At 34.2% G+C, this 27637-nt stretch overlaps 2 protein-coding genes across 3 annotated transcripts in view; both read left to right on the top strand.

The window, feature by feature from the left end:
• The first annotated feature begins 12660 nt into the window (after positions 1-12660).
• Positions 12661-15912, top strand: LOC123523656 (uncharacterized). Its single transcript, XM_045301313.2, has 6 exons — positions 12661-12851; positions 13088-13278; positions 13624-13756; positions 14067-14165; positions 14473-14600; positions 15583-15912. Exons 1-6 carry the CDS (start codon positions 12672-12674, stop codon positions 15677-15679), a joined length of 828 nt encoding a protein of 275 aa, XP_045157248.2. The 5' UTR covers positions 12661-12671; the 3' UTR covers positions 15680-15912.
• A 3927-nt stretch (positions 15913-19839) lies between these two features.
• The window catches only part of LOC123525213 (uncharacterized), a 45337-nt gene continuing 37539 nt past the window's right edge, over positions 19840-27637 (top strand). Inside the window, exon 1 of one of the 2 annotated variants that reach the window (XM_045304081.2) lies at positions 19840-19955. The gene's annotated coding sequence lies outside the window, so the exon portion shown is untranslated. Of the gene's footprint in view, positions 20006-27637 lie in introns of both variants that reach the window. The other variant, XM_045304079.2, reaches the window with a different exon arrangement.

Genomic DNA, 27637 nt, shown 5'->3' with positions numbered 1-27637 from the left:
CGAACAGTCTCGGCAGCCGATTTACCTGGCCAAACGTATTATCGGCTTTTGTTGTGATTTTCACGATGGGTCTAATTTTCCCATATGAAAACAGTCTGACTGACTTGAATTTACAGTTCATCAAAATGGACGTCAAGATGCTTGTTTGAAGGCTTGCAGAGAAAAAAGTTACAGAAATATAAAAAAAAAATTTAAATGGAAAATACGCATTAAGTGAGGAATATGCAGAATCTTATATTAAGCGAAATGTCGAAACGGAACCCTATAATTCAACTTAGACGCATATAACCTTAAGTCATCACAACAATATTATGTTGACATCATCTCAGCGTGATATTTAGCGACGTGTACGCATCGAGACATTAAGATCGATTTTTTTTACTTAAAACATGTTTGAAACGAAATGTCTCATAGCACAACTGTCTTAATTAATTTACACGCACATGAAGTTGGTTATTAGCAGCGCAGAATAAGTCATCATCATTTGTATCCTAATGGAACTATTCCTCAAGACGTATTACCATTTCCTGTCCTGACGTGTAAGCAAGACAAACATTTGTAACAATTTATACAGACATGATAAAATTTCAATAGTTTTAGAAAAAAGAAAGATTTTGTCTTTAAAAAAAAGAAGAAAGTAAACGCTCCAATAACATGCATTTCACCATGTTGCCTTATAGAATAAGGTCTTCGGAAAAATATGATTGAATGAAATGTCTTTGATATAAATATCTACTTGAATTTTATTTTGATTTATTTTATACATGGTCAGCGAAGCCAGAAATGCAATTATTATATAAATTTCTAAATGTTAGTGTTAATAATTGGGACTGACCATAATCCCCAGATCAAACATCACGTTTTAATGAATCATATTTGCAACGGCTATTTGCGAATGCTAAACATAATATTTATTTTGTTTTTCTTGACCATAAAGAAAACCGATCTAGGACAAGCTTTGGCCGGGTGAAGGCGTTGCTTGTTGCCAAGGTTGGCTGTATATAAGAAAGGTTCAGGCACTGTGCGGCACTTCTAACCTGACCCTCCAGTCAAAGGTAAGACAGTTTTGATACGTTAGAAATTTGAATATATCCGAAAAGTTTTCCCTGTTTTGTTTTTTTTTGTTCGAGTACAAATTTAGTAATTTGACATTGTTCTTATTGAATATAATCTGCAAATGCTGGAAAGTTTTTGGAGAAATGGAATTATACCTGTCTGTGATGCAAACGTGTTTTTACTGAGTATAACATACTTTCTAGCTTTTTATAGTAGTGGATAACTTACTCTCTTGGAAAAATTCTATATTAAAATGGCAAGGTGTCGATCCTGTTTTGCGACAAAAGGGATGTTGTCGGTTATCTTAACCACTTAATAATAAAGACGTTATTTAAGACGGAAGTACATTGGTTCTTGCGGTCCTCCAGTATATACATTTATATGATAGTATTTACAAAACATGAATTACAGTTAACAAACTGTGATAAGACATCAAGTAAAAATGAATTGATATAACATTATGCAAACACTTTGATTTTTTCAAATTGTCATCTTCTTTTTAAAAAAATTATCTACATGCGCTGATTTACTTTTTAATTATGCGCGCTTTATTGGCAAATAAAACACGGTTTTGAGTTGATCGAGATGCCTAGTTCTTAATCTAATAACAAAGGCTGAAATTATTACTCCCGACATATAACCGCTCATCGTGTATGAATAGTATCAAAACACGGTTTTGCTATAACTTATTTCTTACATTAACGTCATGAAAACACTTGTTGGAGCCTCTAACAAATAAAACATAAATTACATTGCATGTTTAAAAGACAAAAATCAAATGGTAATAAAATATAATGTTCAACGTATTCCCCACAGATTTACAATTAAACCGTAACAACTTGATATTACATATAAACAGTTTGTTATTTAGTCTTGTATCTTCTGGTCCTATGGGATCATGGAGTATTCCGCTTAAGCCGATACTAGGGGACGTGAGGGATGTTGCACATTTTATTACATTTCATGAACAGATTCAGTCGGACACAGCGTGCTATTATTTTGCTCTGTTTCGTTCTAGGCTTTCAAAGGATCTCCATACAAATTTCATTACTTTGTGACATACACTAACTATTATTTTATATAAAAGCTACCCTGAAGTAAAAGATAACGACCACCGTGTTTAAAAAAAAAATAGGCATTTTATGATTAGTCATCGGCGGACTAATATTGAACAAGAAAATTCTCTAAAAGATAGAAGTATGGCTTACAATATAATTCTCAGGCAATATGTTTTTGTCTGAAAAAAACAACAACAAAGAAACAACAATAACAACAACAACAAAAACAATAAATAAAAAATAAAATAAAAGAAACAACAACAACAAAAAAAAACAACAACAACACACCTCTCGTTAAGTGGTAATTGTTTTAGAAATGTTTTATGTTAAATATCAGCAAGTAATCGCGAAAAGACATTTATTTTATAAAACATGATGTTCAAGAGTTCATATTGTTCAGGACGCACACTAACCTATTTTCCGTCAAAATTGCTACCTTGACAGACATGATTTTACTTGATCCCATACTGAACAATTGTGTATTATATTTAATTAATTTTGTGTGGCTTTAATAAACCAGTTTAAAATATGGAACAGTGTTGAAAGGAGGCGGTATTCATAAATAGTCACGACTTCTTTACAAAACATTTATGTACATATTTGTAAAAGAGCTTTGCATTCATAAGTAGATCTAAGAGTTTGATATTCGTGAAGAGGGTCAATTAACTGTGGTAACTGAAGAAACTGATTTTTGAATAATCATAAAAAGTTTATTTATAACTTATTAAGTTTTATTTACACATGTAGGTCGATTTCATTATACGGTTTAAACTTTTCTGAAGTTCATATATCCAAATATTGAATTTTGTTTTGTGCTAACATCATTAAACATGATTTCTAGTATACAACACGCTGTCGGATTAGCAAAAAGTAGATAAAATGGGTCTGAAACCAATAAAATGTGTAAACATAGATTTGTTCTACATATCTTTCCTTCTTAGATGACATTATATAAATTGCCGTTATTGGGACATTGTGCTGGGCTGAGGTCCTCCAAAACCTTGGAATTGATTTAAATGGCTTGTCGGACACTAAGCACAACGCCTTAAAAAATCGCCTATCAAACATTTGCACAACTGACTGGTCTGTAGTTTAAACACAGATTTGCCGTGCTAAATTTAAAGAAAAAAAAAACTCGAGAAAAATGTATCTTAGAGATTTCTTGCTGTCAGATGTCAGTAAATGTATTCTATGATGACTGCTGTCTCTCCTGATACATCTACATGACTATTATTATATGAATAATTCGAGTAGAAATCTGCCAATAAATAAATTGATATTAAAAGCAATTTCGGCAAATTAATGTTATAAGAATTAAAAATATATATATATTATTACAACAATCTGTAAATTGACCTTTAGCTGCTGGCAGCAAGTGATTCTGCCTTTACGACAAATGCAGACCAAGATCAGCCTGCACGTGTGTGCAGGCTGATTATGGTCTGCACTGTCCGCCTTTCAGTCAGTATCTTTTTGTTAAGGTACCACTTTTAACAGTCAATGATACTGTCTAAATTGAACGATGGACAAATCAGGGCCGTCGCCGGCTTCGAAAAAGTGGTTCGGCCTTCGATGTCCCGTGAGTGCTGAAGGCAGGAGAGGGAGAAGACCACGAGAGAGGGATTTCCCCTCCCCTCCCCTACTCTCTCTCTCTCTCTCTCTCTCTCTCTCTCTCTCTCTTAAGGGGGCTTCTCCCCCGAGAAAATTTTAGATTTGGGTTGCCAGTAAGTGCGTTTTTCTTGCATATTGAAAGGATGTTCTCTTAAGGTTTTCAGTCAATTTCACGATATTTTTCAAGGAAAACTTTCCAACATTGGCCAGTTTTAGCAGATTGCTACAAATGTTGATGTATTGTTTTATAGTTGAGATGTATGTCGGTATTTTTTAGGATTAAAGGCAATTATTTAAGATAAATAAATATATCTTTAAAAATAACCAAATGGCGTCCTGCGAGTGCCAAAGGCAGGACAGAGGGAGAGAGCACGAGAGGTGGATCCCCACCCCAACCCTGTCTTTCTTTTAAAGGGGATTCGGGGTTCCCCCCTCCCCCCACACCGAGAGAATTTTAAGATTTTTAGTGAATTTCATGATATTTTTCAAGGATAACTATCCAACAGTTGGCCAATTTTAGCAGATTGCTATAAATGATAATGTATTTATTATAGCTAATATGTATGTTTGCATTATTTAAGATAAATACATGTAATCATATCTGAGAAAGTAATAACCAAATAACCAAAAAAATTAGCTTTCCATAAGTTTTGTTTTAAATACAATTTTCCCCATGTTTTAAACATACGGCATGTTTTTTTATTCAAACAATTATTATAGATTATAAAGGAAAACGTTCTTTAAATCATACCAGATTAAAGAGCCATCAGATCGTCGTTTAGTTAATAATAAGCCAAGTGGTACTAGAAAGAAAACTAATTCTATGCCACCGTGGTTCAATGCAGATCGTAAAACTGCACAGCGTAATTTTCATCGGGCAAAATATCTGTATAAATTACGGAAAAATGAATTACATCAGCAAAATTTGAAATCTTGTAGTAGATATAAAAAAAATCTATGAATGAAAATCAAAAAAAAAAAATCATAAAAAGCAGTTTCTTTTAAGATGTTTAGTGAATTTCATGATATTTTTCAAGGATAACTATCCAACATTTGGCCAATTTTAGCAGATTGCTATAAATGATAATGTATTTATTATAGTTGATATGTATGTTTGCATTATTTAAGATAAACAATCGTATCTGAGAAAGTAATAACCAAATAACCAAAAGAAATTAGCTTTCCATAAATTTTGTTTAAACATACGGCATGTTTTTTTTTTTATTTAAACAATTATTATAGATTATAAAAGAAAACGTTCTTTAAATCATACCGGATTAAAGGGCCATCAGATCAACGTTTAGTTATGATTTATCCAGTCAAGCAGGGTTGATATGTATGGTGTGGTATACGTGCCACCTAAAAACTCTATATTCGCTGTCGAAGATCCGTTTAACGAAATACAGGCAGAATTAGATACATTTTCAAACAGGTACGAACATATCTGTTTATTCGGCGACTGGAATTCCAGAACAAAACGTCTCCAAGAATATGTTGAACCAGATCATGATATTTTTCGCGAGAATGACATGACTGATTTATTTAATGAACTATCACATGAAGCAAATGTAATTCTTGGTACAAATGTACACCAAGAAAGAAATAACGAAGACAAGTCTGTGAATAATTACGGCAATAAACGTATGGATTTTTTAAAATAGAATAACATATAAATACTCATTGGAAGGACTAATGGTGACCGCACTGGGCATGTAACCAGCAAAAATGTTAGTACCATAGACTTATTTGTCAGTACAACTAGTATGTTTAAGTTGATTTCCAAGTTAAATGTGTTAGATTTTTGTCCCTTGTATTCCGATGCTCATAATCCTGTTGAAATTATTTTTGAGTATGGGATGCTATAATCCGAAATATACAGGAGAGTACAAATCAAAACCCTAAGTTATTGGATGAAAACCAAAAAACAAGATTTTATTTCTAATATTGATGTTGATAGTGTAAACAAATTATATGAAGAATTATGTCAGATTGAAAATGATAATACATGTACACAGGAGATTGTTAACAAAATAGTAACAGATAAATTTAGATGTGGTGTAGCGCCAGTTAGATTAGAGACCGGAAGATATGAAAACATCCCTATTGAAAACAGAATATGTCCCATTTGTAAATCGTCAGTAGAAAATGAAAATCATGTACTTTTCGAATGTTGTTCATATAATGAATTAAGGCAACCAATGTTAAACAAATGACTATTGTGACCGCAAAAACCTGCTACAGTATTCTTCAGCTTAGATTTAACATCCTGTATAATTAGGTATAATTCTTAACATTGTATAAAAACACTGATGTTTTATCATTATAAATAATGTCTTGTTGTAACATCTTGTTTTACTCTGTAGTATGTGTTGAGTATTCTTATCAAATCTGAGAAGCAGTTGCTCATTAGTTCATCCTTGATATGATCCAGGGTGATATCTGATTTTTTAAACCATTTCTTAATTGCGCGGTAGTGCCCATATTAGTGGTCAGATTCTTAATACCTTTTTTTTGGTTTTAAGACTTTTTTATTTTCAATAGCGACTGCTCCTTAGTTTTTATCATATAAATATGATTCATGTAAAAAGATGTGTGTGTACAAATTAACAGTGATAATAATTAGTCTCCTGTAATTCTGTATTGATATAAATACTAGTTTTGCATAGGAAGTACTTTAATTGTTGTCAGAGGTAATATTTTACAAACACAGGCTCGCACACACACACATACATGCATTTACAACGCAACACAAACACAACACAGTACATACATACATACATACAACTTAAGTACACACAAGCAAGTACACACAAGCACACACACACAAACAAACACACACACACACACACACCACTTGGAATGAACACAACACAAAATACAACAGAATACACTTGAAATAGCTTTACTGTGATTTTAATAGTGTAATGTACTTTTTAGCTCGACTTTTCGAAGAAAAAGTAGAACTATTGCACTCGCCCCGGCGTCGGCGTCGCCGTTGGTTAAACTTTCAAACTTAAAGTTTTTTTTGATAAAGTCAAATATCTCTCTTACTATCAAAGCTATTGACTTGAAACTAAAAATAGTTATTTACTATCAAAGTCTACACCAGGAGAAACAATCCCCATAACTCTGCTTTAAAGTTTGATGGAGTTATGCCTCTTTATAACTTACAAATTTTGGTTAAAGTTTTTGATAAAGTCAAGTCTTTGAATTTTGATAGAATTATGCCCCTTTTTAACTTAGAATTATTTTTTTTAATCTCTAATACTATTAAAGCTCTGTACTTGAAACTCAAAATAGTTGTTTACAATCAAAGTCTACACCAGGAGACACAATTCCCATAACTTTGATTGGATTTTGACAGAATTATGCCCCTTTTTAACTTAGTATTTTGGTTAAAGATTTTGATAAAGTCAAATATCTCTGTTACTATCAAAGCTTTTAGCTTGAAACTTAAAATACTTACTTACCATCAAAGTCTACACCAGAAGAAACAATATCCATAACTCTGTTTTGGTTTTTGACAGAACTATGCCCCCTTTTAACTTAGATTTTTTTTGTTAAAAGTCAAATATCTCTGTTACTATTAAGCTTTTGACTTGAAACTCTAAATAGTTATTTACAATCAAGGTCTACACCAGGAGACACAATTCCCATAACTCTGATTAGAGTTCTGTCCCTTTTTAACTTGGAATGTTTTTACTGGCAAAGCTCTAATTCAGAGTTAAGCACTGAGAAAAGTCGAGCGCGCTGTCTTACGTACAGCTCTTGTTGTTTTTTGATAGTCTCATTTACTGATGATATGTATGATTTTTATTGTTTGTATATATGTATAAAATTTAAATGGATGAGACTCAAATAAAGTATTAAAACTATTTTGTGTATTTAGTAATAGCGTTAAAAATAGCTTTGTTAGAAACAGTGTTAATAATAAGCCAAGTGGTACTAGAAAGAAAACTAATTCTATGCCACCGTGGTTCAATGCAGATCGTAAAACAGCACGGAGTAATTTTCATCGAGCAAAATATCTGTATAAATTACGGAAAAATGAATTACATAAGCAAAATTTGAAATCTTGCATATAAAAAATCTCTGAATGAAAATCATAAAAAATTCAAAAGGTCGAATGTAGAAAAACTGAGAAAAAAAGGAGAAAAAATCAAGCCCTAGAGAGTATTTGAAAATTTTGAATGGTGGTAAGAAAAATGTTGTTGCCGCACAGTTAAAAGATATGTACGATTTTTTTTTCAAAAATGTTAACAGTAGTAGTAATGGTGACGATATTCCACCAGATAATAACATGCCAGATAAATATACTATCAATAATGATATGCTTAACAAAGAAATATCAATTGAAGAAATTGAATTTGCTGTGAAAGCGCTACAAAAAATAATAAAGCATGTGGCTTAGATGAAGTTTTGAATGAACATATTAAACACTCTATACCTATTTTGAAACATGTATACTATAAGCTTTTCAATATTGTTTTTAACCATGGTATTGTACCTGATTGTTGGACAGTTGGTATAATTAACCCGATATTTAAAAACAAGGGTGATGTTACTGAACCCAGCAATTATAGACCAATAACGATACTTAGTTGTTTTGGTAAATTGTTTACGTCTATATTAAATATACGCTTACAAAAATTTGCAGAGGAAAATGAGCTTATAAATCAATATCAAGCAGGATTTAGAAAGGGATATTCCACAGTTAATAATATGTACGTACTTAAAATGCTTATCGATTTACTGCATAATTCTAGAAAGAAGCTTTTTTGTGCATTCATAGATTTGAAAAGTGCTTTTGATACTATTTATAGGCCAAAATTATGGACAAAACTTAGTCACTATGATATAACTGGAAAGTCTTTAAATGTTGTTAAAAGTATTTATAATAATGCTAAAACATGCGTGTGTGTAAATGGTGAAAACTCGGATTTTTTCCATGCCCATTGGTGTAAGACATGGTGAAAATCTGTCACCTCTTTTGTTTTCATTCTATCTCAACGATCTACATGAATATTTTGAAAGCAGAAATAGTGCACAAGGAGTTACTCTAAATAATGAACTGATTAGTTTAGTTAAATATTTTGTTATTCTGTATGCAGACGACACTGTTATTGTATCAGAGTCGGCTATTGATTTACAAAATGCTATTAATTTATATGAAATTTATTGCTATAATTGGAAATTAACGGTCAATACATCCAAAACGAAAGTTATTGTATTTTCTAAAGGAAGACCCTTACAGTATAATTTTACTTATAAGAATGAGCTTTTAGAAATTGTTGACGAATACAAATATTTGAGTATATCATTTAGTAGAAGTGGTTGTTTTGCTAAGGCAAAACATAATATTGCAAACCAAGCTACCAAAGCAATGCATTGTCTATTAAAAAAGCAAAAAACCTACAATTACCTACAGATATGCAGATAGATTTATTTGATAAACTTGTTAAACCTATTTTATTGTATGGTTGTGAATGTTGGGGTTATGGTAATAATAATGTTCTTGAAAAAATACAATTGAAATATCTTAAACATATACTGGGTCTGAAATCAAGTACACCCAATTTAATTGTATATGGTGAAACTGGCGTTAAACCATTAAGTATTGATATAGATACCAGGATGGTTAGCTTTTGGTCTAAACTTGATGTACCTAATGCTTTTAAGTTGTCTTGTTCCTTATACTTTATAATACTTAGAAATTTTAAAAAATGTGTAAATGTTAATAGGCAGACATTTCAATGGATCAAACATATCCGTGATATATTTGTTAAATGTGGTTTACTTAATGTGTGGACTAATCAAGAATTTCCAAACCACAAATGGTTGGTTGCATGTGTCAAACAGAAATTGTTCGATTTTTGAATGAATGGTATTCCACCATCAATAATTCAAGTAAATGTAAACATTATCGATTGTTTAAAGAAAAATTCCAGTTTGAACCTTACTTAGTTAATACTTCTCATAACTTACTTAGATATGTAATTAAATTTAGAACGCGTAATAACAGACTCCCGGTTGAAACGGGAAGCTGGAATGGAACAGAACTTCACTTACGTAAATGTACACTGTGTAATTGTATAGGAAGTATAGGTGATGAATATCACTATTTATTAGAATGTAAAGAACTGTCGGTATTAAAAAGAAGATTACTAGAACGACAAAATTTAAGACGCCCAAATATTATGCTGTTTAAATCTATTATGAACATCAACACAAAACATTTTGATAAATATAGACATTTTTGTATGTTTGTAAAGGAAATTATTATGAAATTTCATAACAGGTAAATTTTAGGAACTATATGTATTATGCATAGTTTGAATTGTTTTCAATGCACTAACTGGTTTTATTAATTCGTCTCTGATAGAAACGCCACCTATTATCTAGCGGGCCATTTTGTATTTGATATTTCTATGTAGAAGTAATATACATTGAAGTTTATAAATGTATGTTGCGTATCTCCCTTCTTTGTACAACACGAGACACGTACATGTTTACATATCTTTTATATATTATAATATGTATATATGTTATAGCTCATATTGTCATGAATTGAGTATTGAATAAACTTGACTCGAAATGTGTTGTTTTCACACCCGCGGGCAGTTATGACGGATACTGCTCTTGGTGGGTAATTACATTAACAGGGCAATAGGAGAGATCGCCGTGACGTCACGCGTTAACATCTGTTTATCTGGTGGTTGGCAAAACAAATGATTTTAACACCGTTTGCGTATTGAATCAAAATTTTTAATCTTTAATAACTTTTTTGCTCATTTATGGATTTTCAAAATTCAAAAAGATTTGAAATACTAACAATCTTCATATTTTTGTATCCAAATATCTTTTTTCAATGAATAACCGTTTTAAATGACATACATGTATAATTTTAAAAGCGGCGTAGTGATTTTCACAACCTTTAGAAAAACAGTGTAAGTTAAGCGTTCATAATTAATCCATTTTATTTCGAAATAACAATTAAAAGTAATCAATAAATTGCTTGTTTTATAACCTTTCCATTGATCAAAAAATTATTTATGTAATTTGTGTTTTAAGAAAGTTTAGACCGTTAGAAAAACATCACTGTTTACAAAAAACATGGACAGTCGGCTTCTGCCCACCCGATCACTGTCTTATCAGTTCTAAAAATAGAATTTGTATACAAACACGATCTCTCCTATAGTTCGACACTTTTAATCAAAGCAAAAGATGAAATTTAATGCGAAAAAACTGGTCCGGACGATTTACGGTTGCATGATATCATGCTCGGCCAAAAAAGTGGCCCGGCCAAGGCCGGACCGTCCGCGACGGCCTTGCAAATGCGTTATAGAAATTTAGCAGGCTAAGAGTTAATGACGAAACGCTGCGTTAAGTAAGAAGAAATATATCAAATATTATTTACCCTTCTCAAATGCGCTCATTCGATTGGTCAAAAGGGGTGCACGCGCGGGTCCGCAAAAAGCGATATTGACCTGCAACAGTGATAATGACTCTTTTTCTTATATGTATGAAATATGGGCCAGTCAAATGAGAAGGGCATATAGTATAACAATTATAGACTTATGTTTCGGACAATACCTCGGACAATATCATTTTTAAAGGTTCGTTAAAACACATATTGACCGATTCATAAGTCAATAACTGTATAATAAAAGGCAAATATCAGAGGAAAGTACGATTAAAGACTCCTCTGAAATAATAATAAACGATCCAGATGTTTACCGCTAGCTATATTACATATACCTGTAGTACGTATGTAAATAAAATAAATAGGATAAAAAAACTTACTGATTCAGTAAGACTGTATTTAAAGGGTAAATGCCACACACATTTTCCTACGGGCTGAATTTCGTGTACTGACTGAGAATCAAGTTTAAAACGGAAATATGTATCAAAAAATTATGATCTTGAATTATCTGCCCATGAAAGTAGATTTTTCCAGTTTTTTCCGACTTTCAAGGGCAGATAATTCATGACCAAGGATGGGTTCCTATGGTTTGTTTTATTTCATATTTCTGTTTTTGATTTGATTCTTTGTCAGTAAAAATAATTTAATGAAGAAATTCTTTCTGTAAGAAACTTTTCGCCCCATGTCAATATAGTGACTGTTGCAAATGTCTATGAACATAACAAAATGATACCACTAAGTCCTAGTCTTTCCCATGGACCGATGCCTTGATCTTGAATTATCTGCCCTTGAAAATAGGATTTTTTTTTTATTTTCAAGGGCAGATAATTCAAGATCAATCCTGGGTACCTATGAATTTTAATATATATTCGGTTTTAAACTTGATTATCAGTCAGTACACAAAGTTTAAAGAATTCTGCCCGTAGGAAAATTTTTGCCCTATATAGACATAGGCAACTGTGGCATTTACGTTTATGTTTAAGTATAAATATTAGCAGGTGCTGAAAAGTGTTATTCCTTATAAAATATGTCTTATCCGCTGTATTAAGCGTTTCATTTAAACTTTAAATGTACAATCGCTCAAGGCATTGTTTCTGTATTCAAGATCAATCCTAGATGATTTTTTTTCTGCTGTGTATAGGTTTGTCTACAATATTCTGAGAATATTCTAATTTGCATGCTTTTTTCTCATCAGAGGATAAATGGCATCTAGTAGTCTTAAAGCTTTAGAAACTTTGTGACGAGGCACGGGTTTCCATGAAATTGAAGAGCGCAGGTTATGTTTTCAATGTGGCTTTGATTTTTCAGTGATCATGTAGGTTCGTGAAGCTACATGAAGGGCAAACTATGTATAGCCGATGGGACTCATCAATTACCCTACTCTTTGATCCACGAATAGTTTGAATGATAATTTAGCAACGTGGCGGAAAAACTTGATTTTTGATACTTGTTTCAAATTTGTTTAACATGAGAATGGCATATGACCTAAATTATATTCTATCTTCAGATAACTTAAACACAGAATGCTGTCTATAGCAGTCTTCGTTGGCCTATTGGCTTTCGTGAGCGCCGATGGACATTTCGGACAGGGGATGTACATGAATAACATGGGACATATGAGCCACATGGGTATGGGAAATGGAAATATGGGCATGGGAAATATGGGCATGGGCAACAACGGAATGAGTGCTATGGGACAACTGGTATGTTTATTACGAATACGATATGCGTTACTGGTGTCATTTAATACCTACTTCTACTTATAAACTTGCTAAGTAAGGGCATAATAAATTTATAAATATATACATAAATATTTAGAAGTATACGTTCATATATATTACTTCCAATTATAGCCCACAATAACGTGAATCTTCTGCATTAATTACTAAGATAATCATTACGCGTATATTAACTCGTATGTGTATGTTGTCCTTTTCAGCTCGGTCTTCTCTCTGGACAAATGAACGGCATGGGCGGCAACATGGGAGGTAATATGGGCGGCAACATGGGTGGCAATATGGGAGGCCAGATGGGAGGTAATATGGGCGGTAGAGGACAAATGGGTGGCCAGATGGGAGGTCAGCAAGGCATGATGGGCGGAATAATGTTACTTCTTCTACAAAATATGCTGTAAGTTTCACTGAACATGAAAAATTGACACACCTTATAATGTATCCCAGCTTTGGCATCAAATTGATAAAACTAAAGTTAAAATACAAATATGTCATCGGTCTATTTCATGGCAATGTCTTTTATCAACCAGTTAAATATTTGGGTTTTAAGATTAGTCTCCAAATAATTATAACTTTGAAGCTTGTGTGTTTTCTTTTATAAATAAGCAGCTTGTCTTCTTAAGCTACAATTCTTTTGAATGTTAAAAATAGTTGTAACGAATCTTAAACTGATTTAACTGTTTTTAAATCTCAAAATGTACAGAATGTGAAGTAGTGCACAATGCCGTTTTTTCATCTTTAGACAAAATAATGGTGGTCAGCGTAACCAAGGTAACCAAATGAGCCAAGAGGAGATGGAAGATGTTGAAGAAATGATGAAGAAGAAGATGATGATGGAAATGGCAGATATGATGATGGTGCACATGGAATTCAAGGTAAAGACATCATAGATCCGAACTTATTCCACTACTACATTCACAGAATGTAGAAGAAACACACACTCGTACATACAATGCTTTTATATATCTGGGTTAACACTGGCTCATGCTTATAGCATGCTAGTTTAGGGTCTGAACTATATGTAATTCTTGTAATAATGATGATAATCATACATGTATTTCTTCAAAACATGCTTTACACATTGATTTTAACAATATATCGATATATCAATAATAATAGTTATAAAACAATTTTGCAAGTATCTTGTTGACTTTGTGTATCTTCATTTACTTTTTGACCTTTTAGGAGAAGGAAAAGGAGTTTGTTATGGCTATGGAATTCATGTGTTTTATGGTTAATGCAACATATGAGGGCTACAGGAGAAACGGAACAGAAGTTTGGAAAGTAAGTGCACTCATTTATACTAATACCACTTTCAATAATCCTTTTCGAGTGTTTTCGTCTTTTTTGAAAATACCAAAACATATACTGTAAATTGAAACAAAGAAAATATATATAGCTGTAAAATACTGTAACCGAGAGTTTAACAACCTTACGAAAAGCCAAACAGACACATGTATTCAACTTGATAACACTGTCAGTGTAAATAAAACATCTGCACGCCGAGATTAGTTCTAATGGCAGGGCTATGCAGCAACCTACTTAATCAAGAATCAACCCATCATATATCAAAAATGTTCTTGTTTTGTAGAAGACTGATGACGCTATGATGACGAACCTTGGAACTCAGCTAGAAAACATGAACGATAAAGAAAAAATGGACTTTGCAATCAACATGATGATGACCGATGAGGCAAAATATGGGGAGGTCTTCCTTAGGTGGGTAGTTTATTCAATAGAAAAATTGGAAACTCCACAGGTCGCTCAACACGTCAAAAACGAAAATGTTGCAGGCTCGGTTTAATTGAGCCGGTTCATGGGCGGTAGTGGAAATGCATGCTACCGTCCACGCCCTCTAGCCCCGGGTTGAGCAGAACTCAACATTTACACATGCTACAAGTACAAAAAACAATTTAGAGACATCCGCAGATGTGTTCATACGGCGGTGCACATAGAATTTTCAATGATACACTAGCGTGTAATTCCATGAAAAGCAGCGTATGGTCCCGAATTAAAAAATGGATTTGACCTAAACGAGAAAACAATCGGCAGAACTAAACAAACTGGAAGTTTAGAAAGGGCAAGTTGTACTACCGACTCAACTTTCTTATTGCCTCTTCTTCCACTGTACAGATTAAAATCTGTTAAATGGTGATTATCGCACTGATAAACTGTGAATTTAATCAGAAGATGTATATATTTTATGTATGTTATAAAATATGGTATCAACAGCGAACAGATTCCGTTTGAGTTAGACTTATATGCAACTAAAAGATGAAGTAGTCAAATTTAGAATTAGCAATTCTTACATTATATGATGTAATGTAAATAAACTGGTTCAATGTTGCCTGATATAAATCGACTTAATAGGTATGATGTTGCCTGATATAAATCGACTTAATAGGTATGGGTATCAAAACTGCCTGAATTAGAACAAGAGAAAACTGGACAGACTTAATTTAACTAGATCTACAGTGCAACCTCTGTAGAGCAACACCCTTTGGGAGATACAAATATTGACTGTTATGTAGAGGTTGTTGTTCTGCAGAGGTAAAATTTGATAGTATATTTAAGCTTAGGGAAATTTTGATGATGTTGTTAAAGAGAGGTTTTTTGCTTAAGAGAGGGCCGCTCTGGAGAGGCTGTACTGTAATTGGTATCGAGAACGTCAAATGATGCGGTTTGTTATAAACATTTTCAGATTCGCTACCTGGGCTTGTATGACTGGTGATGCCTACGTTGACAGTGCCATGAAAATGGAGAAGATGGAAAAGGGCGAAACTGGATGTGGACACTAAAAATTACATGACTATGTGAGGGAGGATTCGTTCCTGATTTGAAATGTGCACGAATAGTAAATGGATAACACTTTTTATGTACAGTTTGAATAAACAAATAGAACTTTATTTTCAGAGCGGTGAAATGTACTGTACCGGAAACTTCCGTAAATGCAAAACTGAGTTTGAAATAAATTTGTAGTTTCAGTGCTTTGTTAGTAATGTATTACATAAAAATATATATGTACACTTAATAAAATAAGAAGATATAGATTTTATTTATTTATTAATTGTCAATAATTATTCCATACTGCCTCCTCTGAAAGCAATAGGAAAAAGTACGTTCTAAGAAATAGATCTCTACAACAGCGTTTGTACAGGGTGTCCACTTAACAAATGCTAATAACTTTTCACAGAAGAGTCTCACATAAGCACATTATATCTCATTTGAAAGAGTCGTACACAAGCTTTTATACATCAAACAATTATCTTGATTATTTACTTACAGCTCATGTTCTAAGTGACCGCCATTATTTTGCCTGACCTGCTCAATCCGCTCTCTAAAGTTACGTATGACGTTGGCACATGTGTCTCTTGGATTTTTTTTTATCTCTCTACGAATAGCGGCTTTAACTCTCTAATGGATGTTGGTTTGGGGTAATAAACATTGTTCTTCAAGTATCCCCATAGATGAAAGTCCAGGGGGCTGAGATCTGGCGAATACGGAGGCCAAACTTTGTTGGTTTTCAAAGAAATCATGCGGGTGCCAAATGTTTGCTCCAACCACTTTAAAACATCATTTGTAGTTTGGGGGTGGGGGTCGCCCCGTCTTGTTGAAACCAACAACTTTCAATCACTTTCCTTTTTTTTATCAGTTCTGGAATGAACTTATTCTGCAGAATTTGCAAGTATCGTTTAGCAGTCACGGTACAACACTTGCTGTTCTCCTCGTAAAAGAATGACCCGATTATCCCGGATGCACTCGTGGCATCCCAGAAGGTAACTTTCTGACTATGCAGCGGCTTCTCGTCATAAAAGTCAGGTTTGGTGGATCCCCAGAACCTGATGTTTTGCTTATTGACATAGCCATCAAGATGAAAATGTGATTCGTCGCTAAACCAAATACTGCCTGTTAATTCTTCATGTGACCACATCCACTCTGCAGATGCAAGACTTGCTGAAATGTCATCGTCTTTTAAGTGCTGCATCGTTGAAATTTTATAAGCTGTTAGCTTCAAGTCATATTTAAAAATTCTATGCACTGTGTATTTACTCGTATATCTATTTGTAATCACGGTCACGCAGTACCTTTCTTAAAGATGTTCCGGGAGTTTCTCCTACAACTTCAGACACTGCTTGAATCAGTTCTTCGGAACGGGCAATTCTCGGTCTCCCGGTATTATCTTTCCTGCAATCTAAAACTGTTCCATGCTGCTCAAATTTTTAACCACTCGAATGATTTGTTTATTGGAAGGTGCCTTTATTGAAGGATGCATTTTAATAAATTTTCTTCGCACAATAGATGGAAGTTTGCCATTTTCATAGTGTCAGAATAATTTGTATATTTGATATATTGATAACGTAACACATAAGCACAGGTAGTGTTTCACTGCCTTTTCATGCTATCATAGCTATTATTATTGTTGAATTGCTGTTAATAATAGGATTTGGGTCATTTATGGATGATTTGGGTTAATTACAGTGATAGCTGGATCCCAGCATCACACATTATATTATATACAAGAGTTAAAAGGAACCAACTATTTGTTAGAGCAAGTACTCGTTGTAAAATACTATATTCGAATTTGAACCAATCAGAAACAAGTTCTATAAATAGCACTAATCAAAGCTCACTTCTGCTAAAGTATAAATAGGTAGATGGATGACAGAGAGATCATTCTGTATCCAGCGATTGATGTAGGCACATCGATGATTCAACTAATAATTTATCCTATTACCTTGATAAGGGATAAGGAAGTTATTGCAACTACACTGTCAGGGCGGATAAAATTATTAAAAAGAAGGCGTTTGAAGTTCATAGACTAAAGAAGAGTTGCAGAATTTCAACAAGGTTTCGAGCTTCAGGGCCAACGCATAGGAGTTTTACCTTAAGGATAGTTGAATGCTATAGACGATAGCAAATATAAGCTGAGCATCGGCCCGGAAAGCTGAGGCAGAGACATAGGTTTTCGTGATCTACTGAGACAGTAGGAGAGTTACAGCTTATAGACGAGGTTCAGTGTTATTGGCGAAGTACAGCCAGGGCATCGGGGTTATACCTATATGGTAGTTGAATGCTACATGAGAAAGCATATAGGCGCTGAGCATCCAGGAGCCAGGGCAATCTATTAAGTTACAGCTTCAATTAAGAGGACATAGGCTGAGCATCTATGCGATAGGACTCATATGTTGTTGATTCAAAGACATTGCTTGTCTGACGGGAACTTCGACATCTAAATAAAACCCAGTCAATTATAGTATCTCAAGCCTATAAGAGTTTGAGCTGATTTCATTAATTGCAGGTTGATAGTTGAAATATTGAGTGATTTTTTGCATGATTCCTGAAATTATCTAGCTCATAACTGAAATCATTTACGAATCATTGGTACACGAATCATTTAGGCAAGGTAGCCAGAGAAAAATTTATATTCGAGATATTTTGTCTCGCCAGCTGTACGTTTTAACAAAGGACATTCAACATCGTTTGTCAGCTAATCTAAAACATAGTCACCTTAGCGATTGGGCCCATTTCATTGTTTAAGATACTAAAGGCGTAGGCACTTCCCTCTGTCATATAACTCGTATCCTGACACATAATAGAGCCTAACTATTTCAGTACTGTCAGCCATCTTGGAAGCCTGAATATGAATGACGTCATTGATGACGTCATAAGAATTTACTGTGACGTTGCATGACGCCATTCTAGTAATGAGGAAAAACATACATCAATCCCTACCTTTCATTTGAGACCAAATATGTCAATATTGAAGCATTTTTGACAAAGTTATTATTATTTGTTAAGTGGACATATATTTTGAGACACCCTGTATGAATATGCATCAACAAAATGGAAAGACAATTAAATACACAATCATATGGACGATGGGGCCAAAGAACAAAAAATTACTGAACGTTAAAGGACGAGGTCAATTTTTCTCGAAACTTTAAGTTTTAATCTGCACCATGTTCCAAACTTACTGGTCAGTGAAACTGAAATTTAACAGGTCAATCCTTACAAGTAATAGTAATTAAAGGAAAGATACGCAAGTCACGTAAATTCTCGTGTAAATGTATACCAATAGATAGCCCCATGACACTTTACCTTCACTCTCTATGGAACTGGCAATGTGCATTTTATTTTGAGCGAAACGTTTATATTCTGATAGATAACCCGGCTGCATTGTTTTACATCTGTCAGACAAAATGCCTTGGGAAATCTTCCTGTAACTGCCATGGGCGGGCTACGGTTAGACTGGCATCATGTTTTTCTGAGAAAATATCTGTGTCAGATTGAAGAAATAAATATTATTACAGATTCATAACTTTAACATGTCCAAAACATTGTGGAATGATACTTATTTCACTTGGGCATTGATTACATTTTACTCGGACTTTATCATAGACTCCCTGTATAAAATCTCGAAGTTTTAACTAAAATAAAGGTATCAAATCGAAATAATATTTCAATGAAACTTCAATGTTTTGTTGTTTGTAGCATCATTTGGAGCATGTGCAGTGAAAAATCTTGATTTGATTTCTTAAATTGTGTGATATTTATTTCTAAAGTCACTATATGTTCATTGTAAAAATACCTCGTTATACCCAAGTGGAAACTGGCAGGTACTCTAAAATGCAGCTCTCTGATTGGTCAGCTAGAACCCCTAATGTTCTGTGATATCATGATAAAGTTATGAATTATTTGATCTCAACAGACTTTGTAAGTCTAGGCTACCGTCACGTATACTCTTTCAGAGTGAGGCGATTACTGAAGATGATGATGAGGATATGAAATGTTTCACAAAATTTTATTCTCTGTCTGCATAAATATGACAAAAGCAATTTGGTGTACGAAGCGACTTGAAAAAAATACAGAAACACAGAGAAATAGAAATTAAAGGTATGTTAATGGAGTCAGATATGCAAACTTTTTCAAAACAGGGCGGTGCGTTCGCACCTGTCGCACCGTCCCTCCCCCACCTCAGGGGTAGATTTTGACAACGATATTCCGATTAAAATATTCGTGCGCAGTTTACAGTAAGCGCCAAATTTTGACACACTTCGGGGAAAAAACGAAAACGTAAATACCATGAACATGTGAATATTGCGGTTTTAATTATTGGTTGTACTGTAAGTGTATTACAAAAAGGACGTCACAAAAAGTATACTGACAACCTATTTGCATTTAGATACTGAATTTGTAATGAAATTTCGCGCTACTGGTTAGGCTATTTTTTTTTTTTGGTTACATTTTTGGTAGCTAAAAAGATTCAGCTCAGAGATGTTTATATGTTGTTGCTGATCTCTGCGCTGAAACAAATCCCGTACTGAAACCTAACCAGGAATCGTGCCAGAAGTCTGTCACGCTATAATTTCAAATGAAATGTAATGGTCTCACCTTTTACTTTAAACTATTTTTAATCTTTAGCCTCACTACCAATTCTCAAACGGGAATGTGTTACTTTTATGTACCAGACACTTTATGTACCAGCACTTTATGTACCACTTTGGACACCTTATGTACCACATGTCATATATGATATAGAGTGGATGATCATTTTTGCTTTGATTTGATGAAAATGTTATATTCATGTTACTTGAAATGTTTTTTACTAAATTTAAATGTTAATTTTCATAATTAATAAGGTAAAATTATATGCACAGGCAATCAAATCCTGTGAAAACAATTCTAATTTAACTCAATTTTCCCATAGAAATGTTAACAACATTCTATGGACTTGAGCTGATTAAATCAAAGGAAGTGTCTAGGGGTACGGATCCGTACCTCTAGACAAGTCTGTTAGGGGTTTTCTAGGGGTACGGACCTCCATTTTTCTAGAGATTAAAGGTCATTTACATTTTAATTTTGTTGAAAATGAAATAACAAATAACATTTCATCAGAATTCACCTTAAACTTGGATCTAAATGGTTTACAGATAACAACATTCATCCGATTTGTTACATTTTCTTTCGGAACGTAAATAACCGAAGAACACCAAATAAATCACGAAGTTTCGAACGGGCAGAAAAAAAAGATATGAAGATTAAACAAAATAATTTTAAGTATGTTGGGGTAAAACCATTTTTAATTGATAATTAGCCCTTTTTCATACATTTGGTTGCCGTTACGAGATACATGGGACGTTTTCACAAACAGTTTCTTTTACTTAATGTCGCTTAATTGATTATTAAAGTTCCGTGCCGATTATCATTATACAACAATGTACATTGTTAAATAACAAAATAGATTGGTGCATATTATTATGCCTAATTTATTTATTTATTTGCTGAATTTCAAATAGAATTCATTTAAGGGATAGATTCATTCATTAATCTAGCTGTTATCAACAGTTTATTTGATAACAAACTATATAATTCCTGTCGGCACAGAACAGTGTATTCATTTGTAGTTCCTCGGTTATTTAGGTTTTGAAAGAGAAGGTAAACAATCGGACGAACGCTGGTATCTGTAAACCAATTAGATCCAAGTTTTAAGTGAAGACTGGTTAAGACTTTGTTGTTATTTCATTTTCAACAAAATTTAAGATATAAATAACCCTAAATCTCTAGAAAAAGGAGGTCCGTACCCCTAGAAAACCCCTAACAGGCTTGTCTAGAGGTACGGATCCGTACCTCTAGAATCAGATTCTAGAGGTACGGATCCGTACCCCTAGACACTTCCTAAATCAAAGTTGTTTTCACAGGTAATTATCACATATTCACACAGCTACACTATGAGATACAATTACTATATAATATATAGGTGGTACACTAAGTGTCAAAGTGGTACCATCTCTCGACCAACGTTGACATAACACTAGATTATCTGTATCTGTAGAGGTGCTTTACATACCTGGATACAAGATTTTTATGCTAATTGTTTAGTTTATTTCTTTTCGTTTTGATGAGAATAAATATTTATCCACGGACTATTCAAGTGAAAACAATAAAACACTGTTGACAAAACTTGTTTTGATTTAGTGGCATGATGCCTAAAAGGTCAGAGGTCGAGAATTGGTTCTCTGAAGTTCGTCAATATCTACCATTACTGTCTGTATTTAAAAATGCCGTATAACTTCATGAAGTGGAATAAACATGCAAAATAAGAATACACAGCTTTGAAAAGGGTCTGTCTACTAGCCAATGTCGGTGAAACATGTGAAAATACTTTGATAGTCTTTATTTACTTGGTAAATGGAAATGGTACAAAATGGGTCGAGAAATGGTACAGTGAGGCTAATCATTATAGTGGGCCAAACTTACACCGTAAGATTATGTACCTTAGGTCTACCCACACTAGAGTACAGAAGGGTAAGAGCCGATATGATACAGTTGTACAAAATCATAGATAAAATAGATCATGTTGAAAATAATGAAATGTTTATTCAAGTCGTCTCCAGGAATACTAGAGGTCATAATAAGAAATTATACAAAAAAAGGGCTCGTACAGAAACTCTGTTAAAATGTTTCAGTCTCAGGGTGGTTGATACATGGAACAACCTACCAGACCAAGTGGTAAATGCACCCACTGTGACTCTAAATTCCTTTAAGTCTATAGACTTAACAAGTTTTGGGTTGTGGCAAATAAATTTTTGTCTAACTGTTATAGTTTAAGGGGTTAACTGGGTACTATAAGCCTCAATACAAGACAGTGTAACAGTGTACATAGTTTTAAACTAGTATGAACAGTGTTGTTTTAAGAAATATAGACAGTATGAAGCAGTGTACGTACTTTTAAACTGTTGAGAATTGTGTTGACATAATATCTATAACTATAATATAAATGAAAAAGATAACAAAATAGTATGAAATGATCCATATGTAATAAAAAAGAAAAAGAAACTATAATGGAAATAGAAAATAACAAAATATTATGTTGTGAACTACAAGAAGAAATATATATATATATACACACAGTGTTTCAGCTAGCGCGGAATAGAAGGGCGCGGCGCCCTGCCCCTCTCTCAAAGCGCCCTGCCGTTTTATATAGCGCCCTGTGCCCTTTTGAGTCCAGTAAATATATGCCTTAGTGTAAAAAAAGCCCCATGTGTGCTGTTTTTTGTCCTGTCCCGCTGCGAGAGTTGCTTCCGTTATGCAATATACAACATCACTTTATTATACCTGTCACCAATCTTCAAGGTCGCTTCCATATACACACGTGACCCTTTTAGGTCCACCCCACATGTTGATCAAACCAATTCAGTGAATCGCGGCAATTTCAAGGCATCATTTTGTTTTACATCTGTCAAGCTAGATGCCGCGAGGATGGGACTGTGCACGTGCTACACTTTTGTCAACTTGTGAAGTCGATAATTAACTCAAACTATTTTTGGGATCTTTTTTTAACATCACTTTCGTAATTATCGTTTTTAGAGGCAATTAAAACTTTATTTAGCAGTCGTTATCTAGATGTAAGTATACTAATCTAAAATAAAAAAGGTGAGTCTTTGAAAATACGTCGGCGGCTTTTACACACAACTTGTATCACCATAAGATCTTGGTTCCTTTCTTGAACTGGCCAGGTTCCATTATTGGTTCCAGAGTTATGGACCCTGAAAGGGCCAAAATTAGCTATTTTGACCTTGTCTGTACAATAGCAGCTTCATTTATGATTTGATTTTAATCAAACTTGCACATACTTGTATCACCATAAGATGAACTGGCCAGATTCCAGTATGGGTTCCAGAGTTATGGCCCCTGATAGGGCCAGAATTAGCTATTTTGCCATTGTCTGCACAATAGCAGCTTCATTTATGATTTGATTTTAACCAAACTTGCACACAGCTTTTATCACCATAAGATCTCGATTCCTATTTATGTGCGCGAAGGGATGTATTATGTTATCGCCTCGGTGTCCGTTTGACTGTCTATCTGTTGGTTAGCAATTTCCTTCTGCTCTGTAGCTCTTGAACCCCTTGAAGGATTTCCAAGAAACCTGACACAAATGTTCACCTCATCGATACAACGTGCAGAGCGCATGTTTCGGATGACTCACTTCAAGGTCAAGGTCACACTTAGGGGTCAAAGGTCATATGACTTTGTTTTGTGTGTATATTGCTCTGCATTTGCATTGCATTGCAGTGCTCTTGTTTTTATTTGGCAGATCCTTCTTTTGTTCACTTACAATAATTATTTTTTAATTACTTCCCTTTTATGTTACTATAAATAGCTTCTTGTCCTTAAGTGCAATGAAGCCCATGTGGTTGTGGGACGATCTATGTATGAAAAGAATTGGAACCACTGCCTTACCCTTGCATGATCGTAAGAGACGATTAATAGGGTCTTAACACTTGGTTTTGCTGTAACTCTGTGATTCCAGCAGGTATGCAAATTTTGATTCCATACCTTATGTTTTTATTCCGATGTAAATGAGATGTGGAATCAAAATTTGTAGTCCTGTTTGGCGCCATATAACCTATACTGTGTTGGTGCGCCATAAAACCCAAATAAATAAATAAATCAAGTGCAGTGATAACAGGTGAGCGATATAGGGCCATTATGGCCCTCTTGTTATGAATGCCGCCAGGGGCCTCCTCGGCCGAGTGGTTAAGGTCGCTGACTTCATATCACACTTGCCCCTCATCGATGTTGGTTCGAGCCTCACTCAGGGCGTTGAATTCTTCATGTGAGGAAGCCATCCAGCTGGCTTACCGAAGGTCGGTGGTTTTACCCAGGTGCCCGCTCGTGATGAAATAATGCACGGAGTGGCAACTGGGGTCTTCCTCCACCATTAAAGCTGGAAAGTCGCCATATGACCTATCATGTGTCGGTGCGTTGTTAAATCCAACAAAAAATATGAATGCCGCCATTTTATTCGATGTCGCCTTGCAGAATGCATCAATTTATCGGATGTAAATAGGAAAATATCTAAGAATCTTGCGTTTCACGACTTGAAATACAGATGGTAAACAAAAATCCTGAACTCTGTATTATAATTATTTTGGCGGGAAAATAAGACACGTGCGTTTCATGTTGTCAAATAATTTATTATCAAATGTGTGCATATTTTCCTCGTAACATAATTATTATGAGAATAGATTTCAACATTTTGAGGCTTACTGTGAAATCATTATTATTCGTGGGGGATTAATTTTCGTGGATTTCGTGGTTGTGCTCAACCACAAATTTAAGTCCCAACGAACAAATTGTGCCCACGATAATTTTAATAGTACGCAAACTCGCAAAACAAGACACCATAGCCGTTCGATTTGATTCGTAGTTGTATGCGTGCGGCAGTACGAACCTGCAGCTTTAGTGTAGTTTATGGAGGCTCCATCAACGATAAACATAGGTATGAGTGGAAACAAAACCGACTTTAATTTAGAAATGTACCCATGGTTTGTTTTTGACATGCTTGTCAAAGTAAAAGTAGATACTAAAAATAGAAGTTTGACGGAGCCTCACGCGCCAACTGCACTATAATACAGCTGTTATTTGATTTTTTCAGCCCCGCTATGCAGTGTTTATACACTAGCCTTTATTTTTACTGACCTGTAGTAAAATACTACAACTTTGGAACTATTAAATATTATAAATTAATTGCTAGATTTGCGTACGATGCATTGATACTTAATTCACAAATTACACGTTGCTCGGCAGGAAATAACACATGCACAATTTCAACAGCATGTAATTTTAGATGCAGAGGCGCCATTCATTTTGAAAAAAAAAAATTGGACCTGTTTATAGTAGTTTATGAAGGATTACTATGGTTATACTAGTACTAAGGATTAAAAACAATATTATTTAAATCTATTATAGTTGGATTTAATTTGCAGTATAATAACTAGTTTTTAGCTCGACTATTCATAGAATAGTGAGCTATTGCACTCGCCCATGCGTCGGCGTCGGCGTCGGCGTCTGCGTCCGCGTCCGCGTCCCGATTTTGGTTAAGGTTTTGTATGTAAGCTGGTATCTCAGTAACCACTTGTGGGAATGGATTGAAACTTCACACACTTATTCACTGTGACAAACTGACTTACATTGCACAGGTTCCATAACTCTATTTTGCTTTTTTACAAAATTATGCCCCTTTTTTGACTTAAAAACTTTTGGTTAAGGTTTTGTATGTAAGCTGGTAACTCAGTAACCACTTGTGGGAATGGATTGAAACTTCACACACTTATTCACTGTGATGAACTGATCTACATTGCACAGGTTCCATAACTCTATTTTGCTTTTTTACAAAATTATGCCCCTTTTTCGACTTAGAAATTTTTGGTTAAGGTTTTGTATGTAAGCTGGTATCTCAGTACTTACTAATGGGAATGGATTGAAACTTCACATACTTGTTCACTATCATGATCTGACATGCACTAAGCAAGTCCCATAACTCTACTCTCTTTTTTTTCAAAATTATGCCCCTTTTTCGACTTAGCAGTTTTTGGTTAATTTTTTGTATGTAATCTGATATCTCAATATCCACTAATTGGAATGGATTGAAACTTCACACACTTGTTCACTGTCATGATCTAACATGCACTGTGAAGGTCCCATAACTCTACTTGGCATTTTTACAAAATTATGCCCCTTTGACTTAGCAGTTTTTTGTTAAGTTTTTGTATGTAAGCTGGTATCTCAGTATCCACAAATTGGAAAGGATTGAAACTTCACACACTTGTTCACTGTCATGATATGACATGCAGTACAGAGGTTCAATACCTCTACCTTGCATTTTACAAAGTTATGCCCCTTTTTCAACTTTTGTATTCATTCAATTGACAAGGCTGTTGAATAGTCGAGCGTTGCTGTCCTCCGACAGCTCTTGTTGTTTAAAACACTATCAAATGATCAATGATCAACTTTATATTTGTTTCGATTAGAATGCTAATTGTGCAAGCTATTATGGTTTTGACACTTTTAATTGGCACCGACTTTTCTTATTGAATATTTCACAGTTTTAAAATGTTTTGCAAATTAGGGGTCGTATAATTATAGATAACGCGGTCGTTAATTGGCACATGATCACTCGCTAATCTCTTGCGGCGTAGATTGCAAATTCGGTAACCATGGTAGTGCTGTTTGACACGTGTAGGTTTCACATGTAAGGAACCCATGTACCTGTAGATCTATTCCTGTGGAAATTATGATTTTTTTTTTTTTTACAAAAGATGAAAATCCACGAATTTACATCCCCATGAAACAGCTGTTTTAGCCAAAACCATGACATTTCTTACCAACGAAAATAAATGATTTCACAGTATGTAAATTACTTTAAGTAAAGTTTCTGAAATGTAGATTGTCTTTGCACACAGTATTTATGGAAGGAAAGTTTTAGATCGACGTCCGGAGATTAGGAGTATGACCTTTTTAGGTGAATCCTTTTAATCAAACGACATTACCATGGATCCGTAGCCTCATCAGATATCACGCTGTCCCCCTACATTAAGTTTGTATGATAAAAAGCCCAATGAACAAAATTAAATTATCAAAAAAAAAAAAAAAAAAAAAAGAAATCTAAACCCTACGGAATTGAAATACGTTTTACACCACCACACATCCTACCAGGGCTTTTTCAACCTGTCTCACAGGGCCGATATTCGGCCCCATTCCCAATGCCAAATATGCTCCATTTTTCCCAATCTGGAGCAAAAAATTCCCAATCCAAAGAAAGATTTCTCAACAGAAATCAATTATTTTTTGTTATTCAAAGGTAATTCTTGCATAGTAAGTTTTGTTTGCCAAGAAAATCAAACAAAATGTCGGAAAAACCAACACGTTTCTATTTTTAGTAACATGACGTCTGCAACCTCGGCAAAAAT

This window comes from Mercenaria mercenaria, chromosome 3, assembly GCF_021730395.1.
Source record: "Mercenaria mercenaria strain notata chromosome 3, MADL_Memer_1, whole genome shotgun sequence".
Classification (NCBI taxonomy): domain Eukaryota; kingdom Metazoa; phylum Mollusca; class Bivalvia; order Venerida; family Veneridae; genus Mercenaria; species Mercenaria mercenaria.
Note: the sequence above shows the minus strand (reverse complement) of the source record. Positions and strands in the feature narration are given on the sequence as shown.

Bases quoted from the DNA above. Each gene is read 5' to 3' on its own strand.
- LOC123523656 (XM_045301313.2), top strand. From the start codon at position 12,672: ATGCTGTCTATAGCAGTCTTCGTTGGCCTATTGGCTTTCGTGAGCGCC. The intron at 14,166-14,472 runs GTAAGTGCACTC...CTTGTTTTGTAG, and splicing joins ACGGAACAGAAGTTTGGAAA to AAGACTGATGACGCTATGAT. The intron at 14,601-15,582 runs GTGGGTAGTTTA...AAACATTTTCAG, and splicing joins TATGGGGAGGTCTTCCTTAG to ATTCGCTACCTGGGCTTGTA.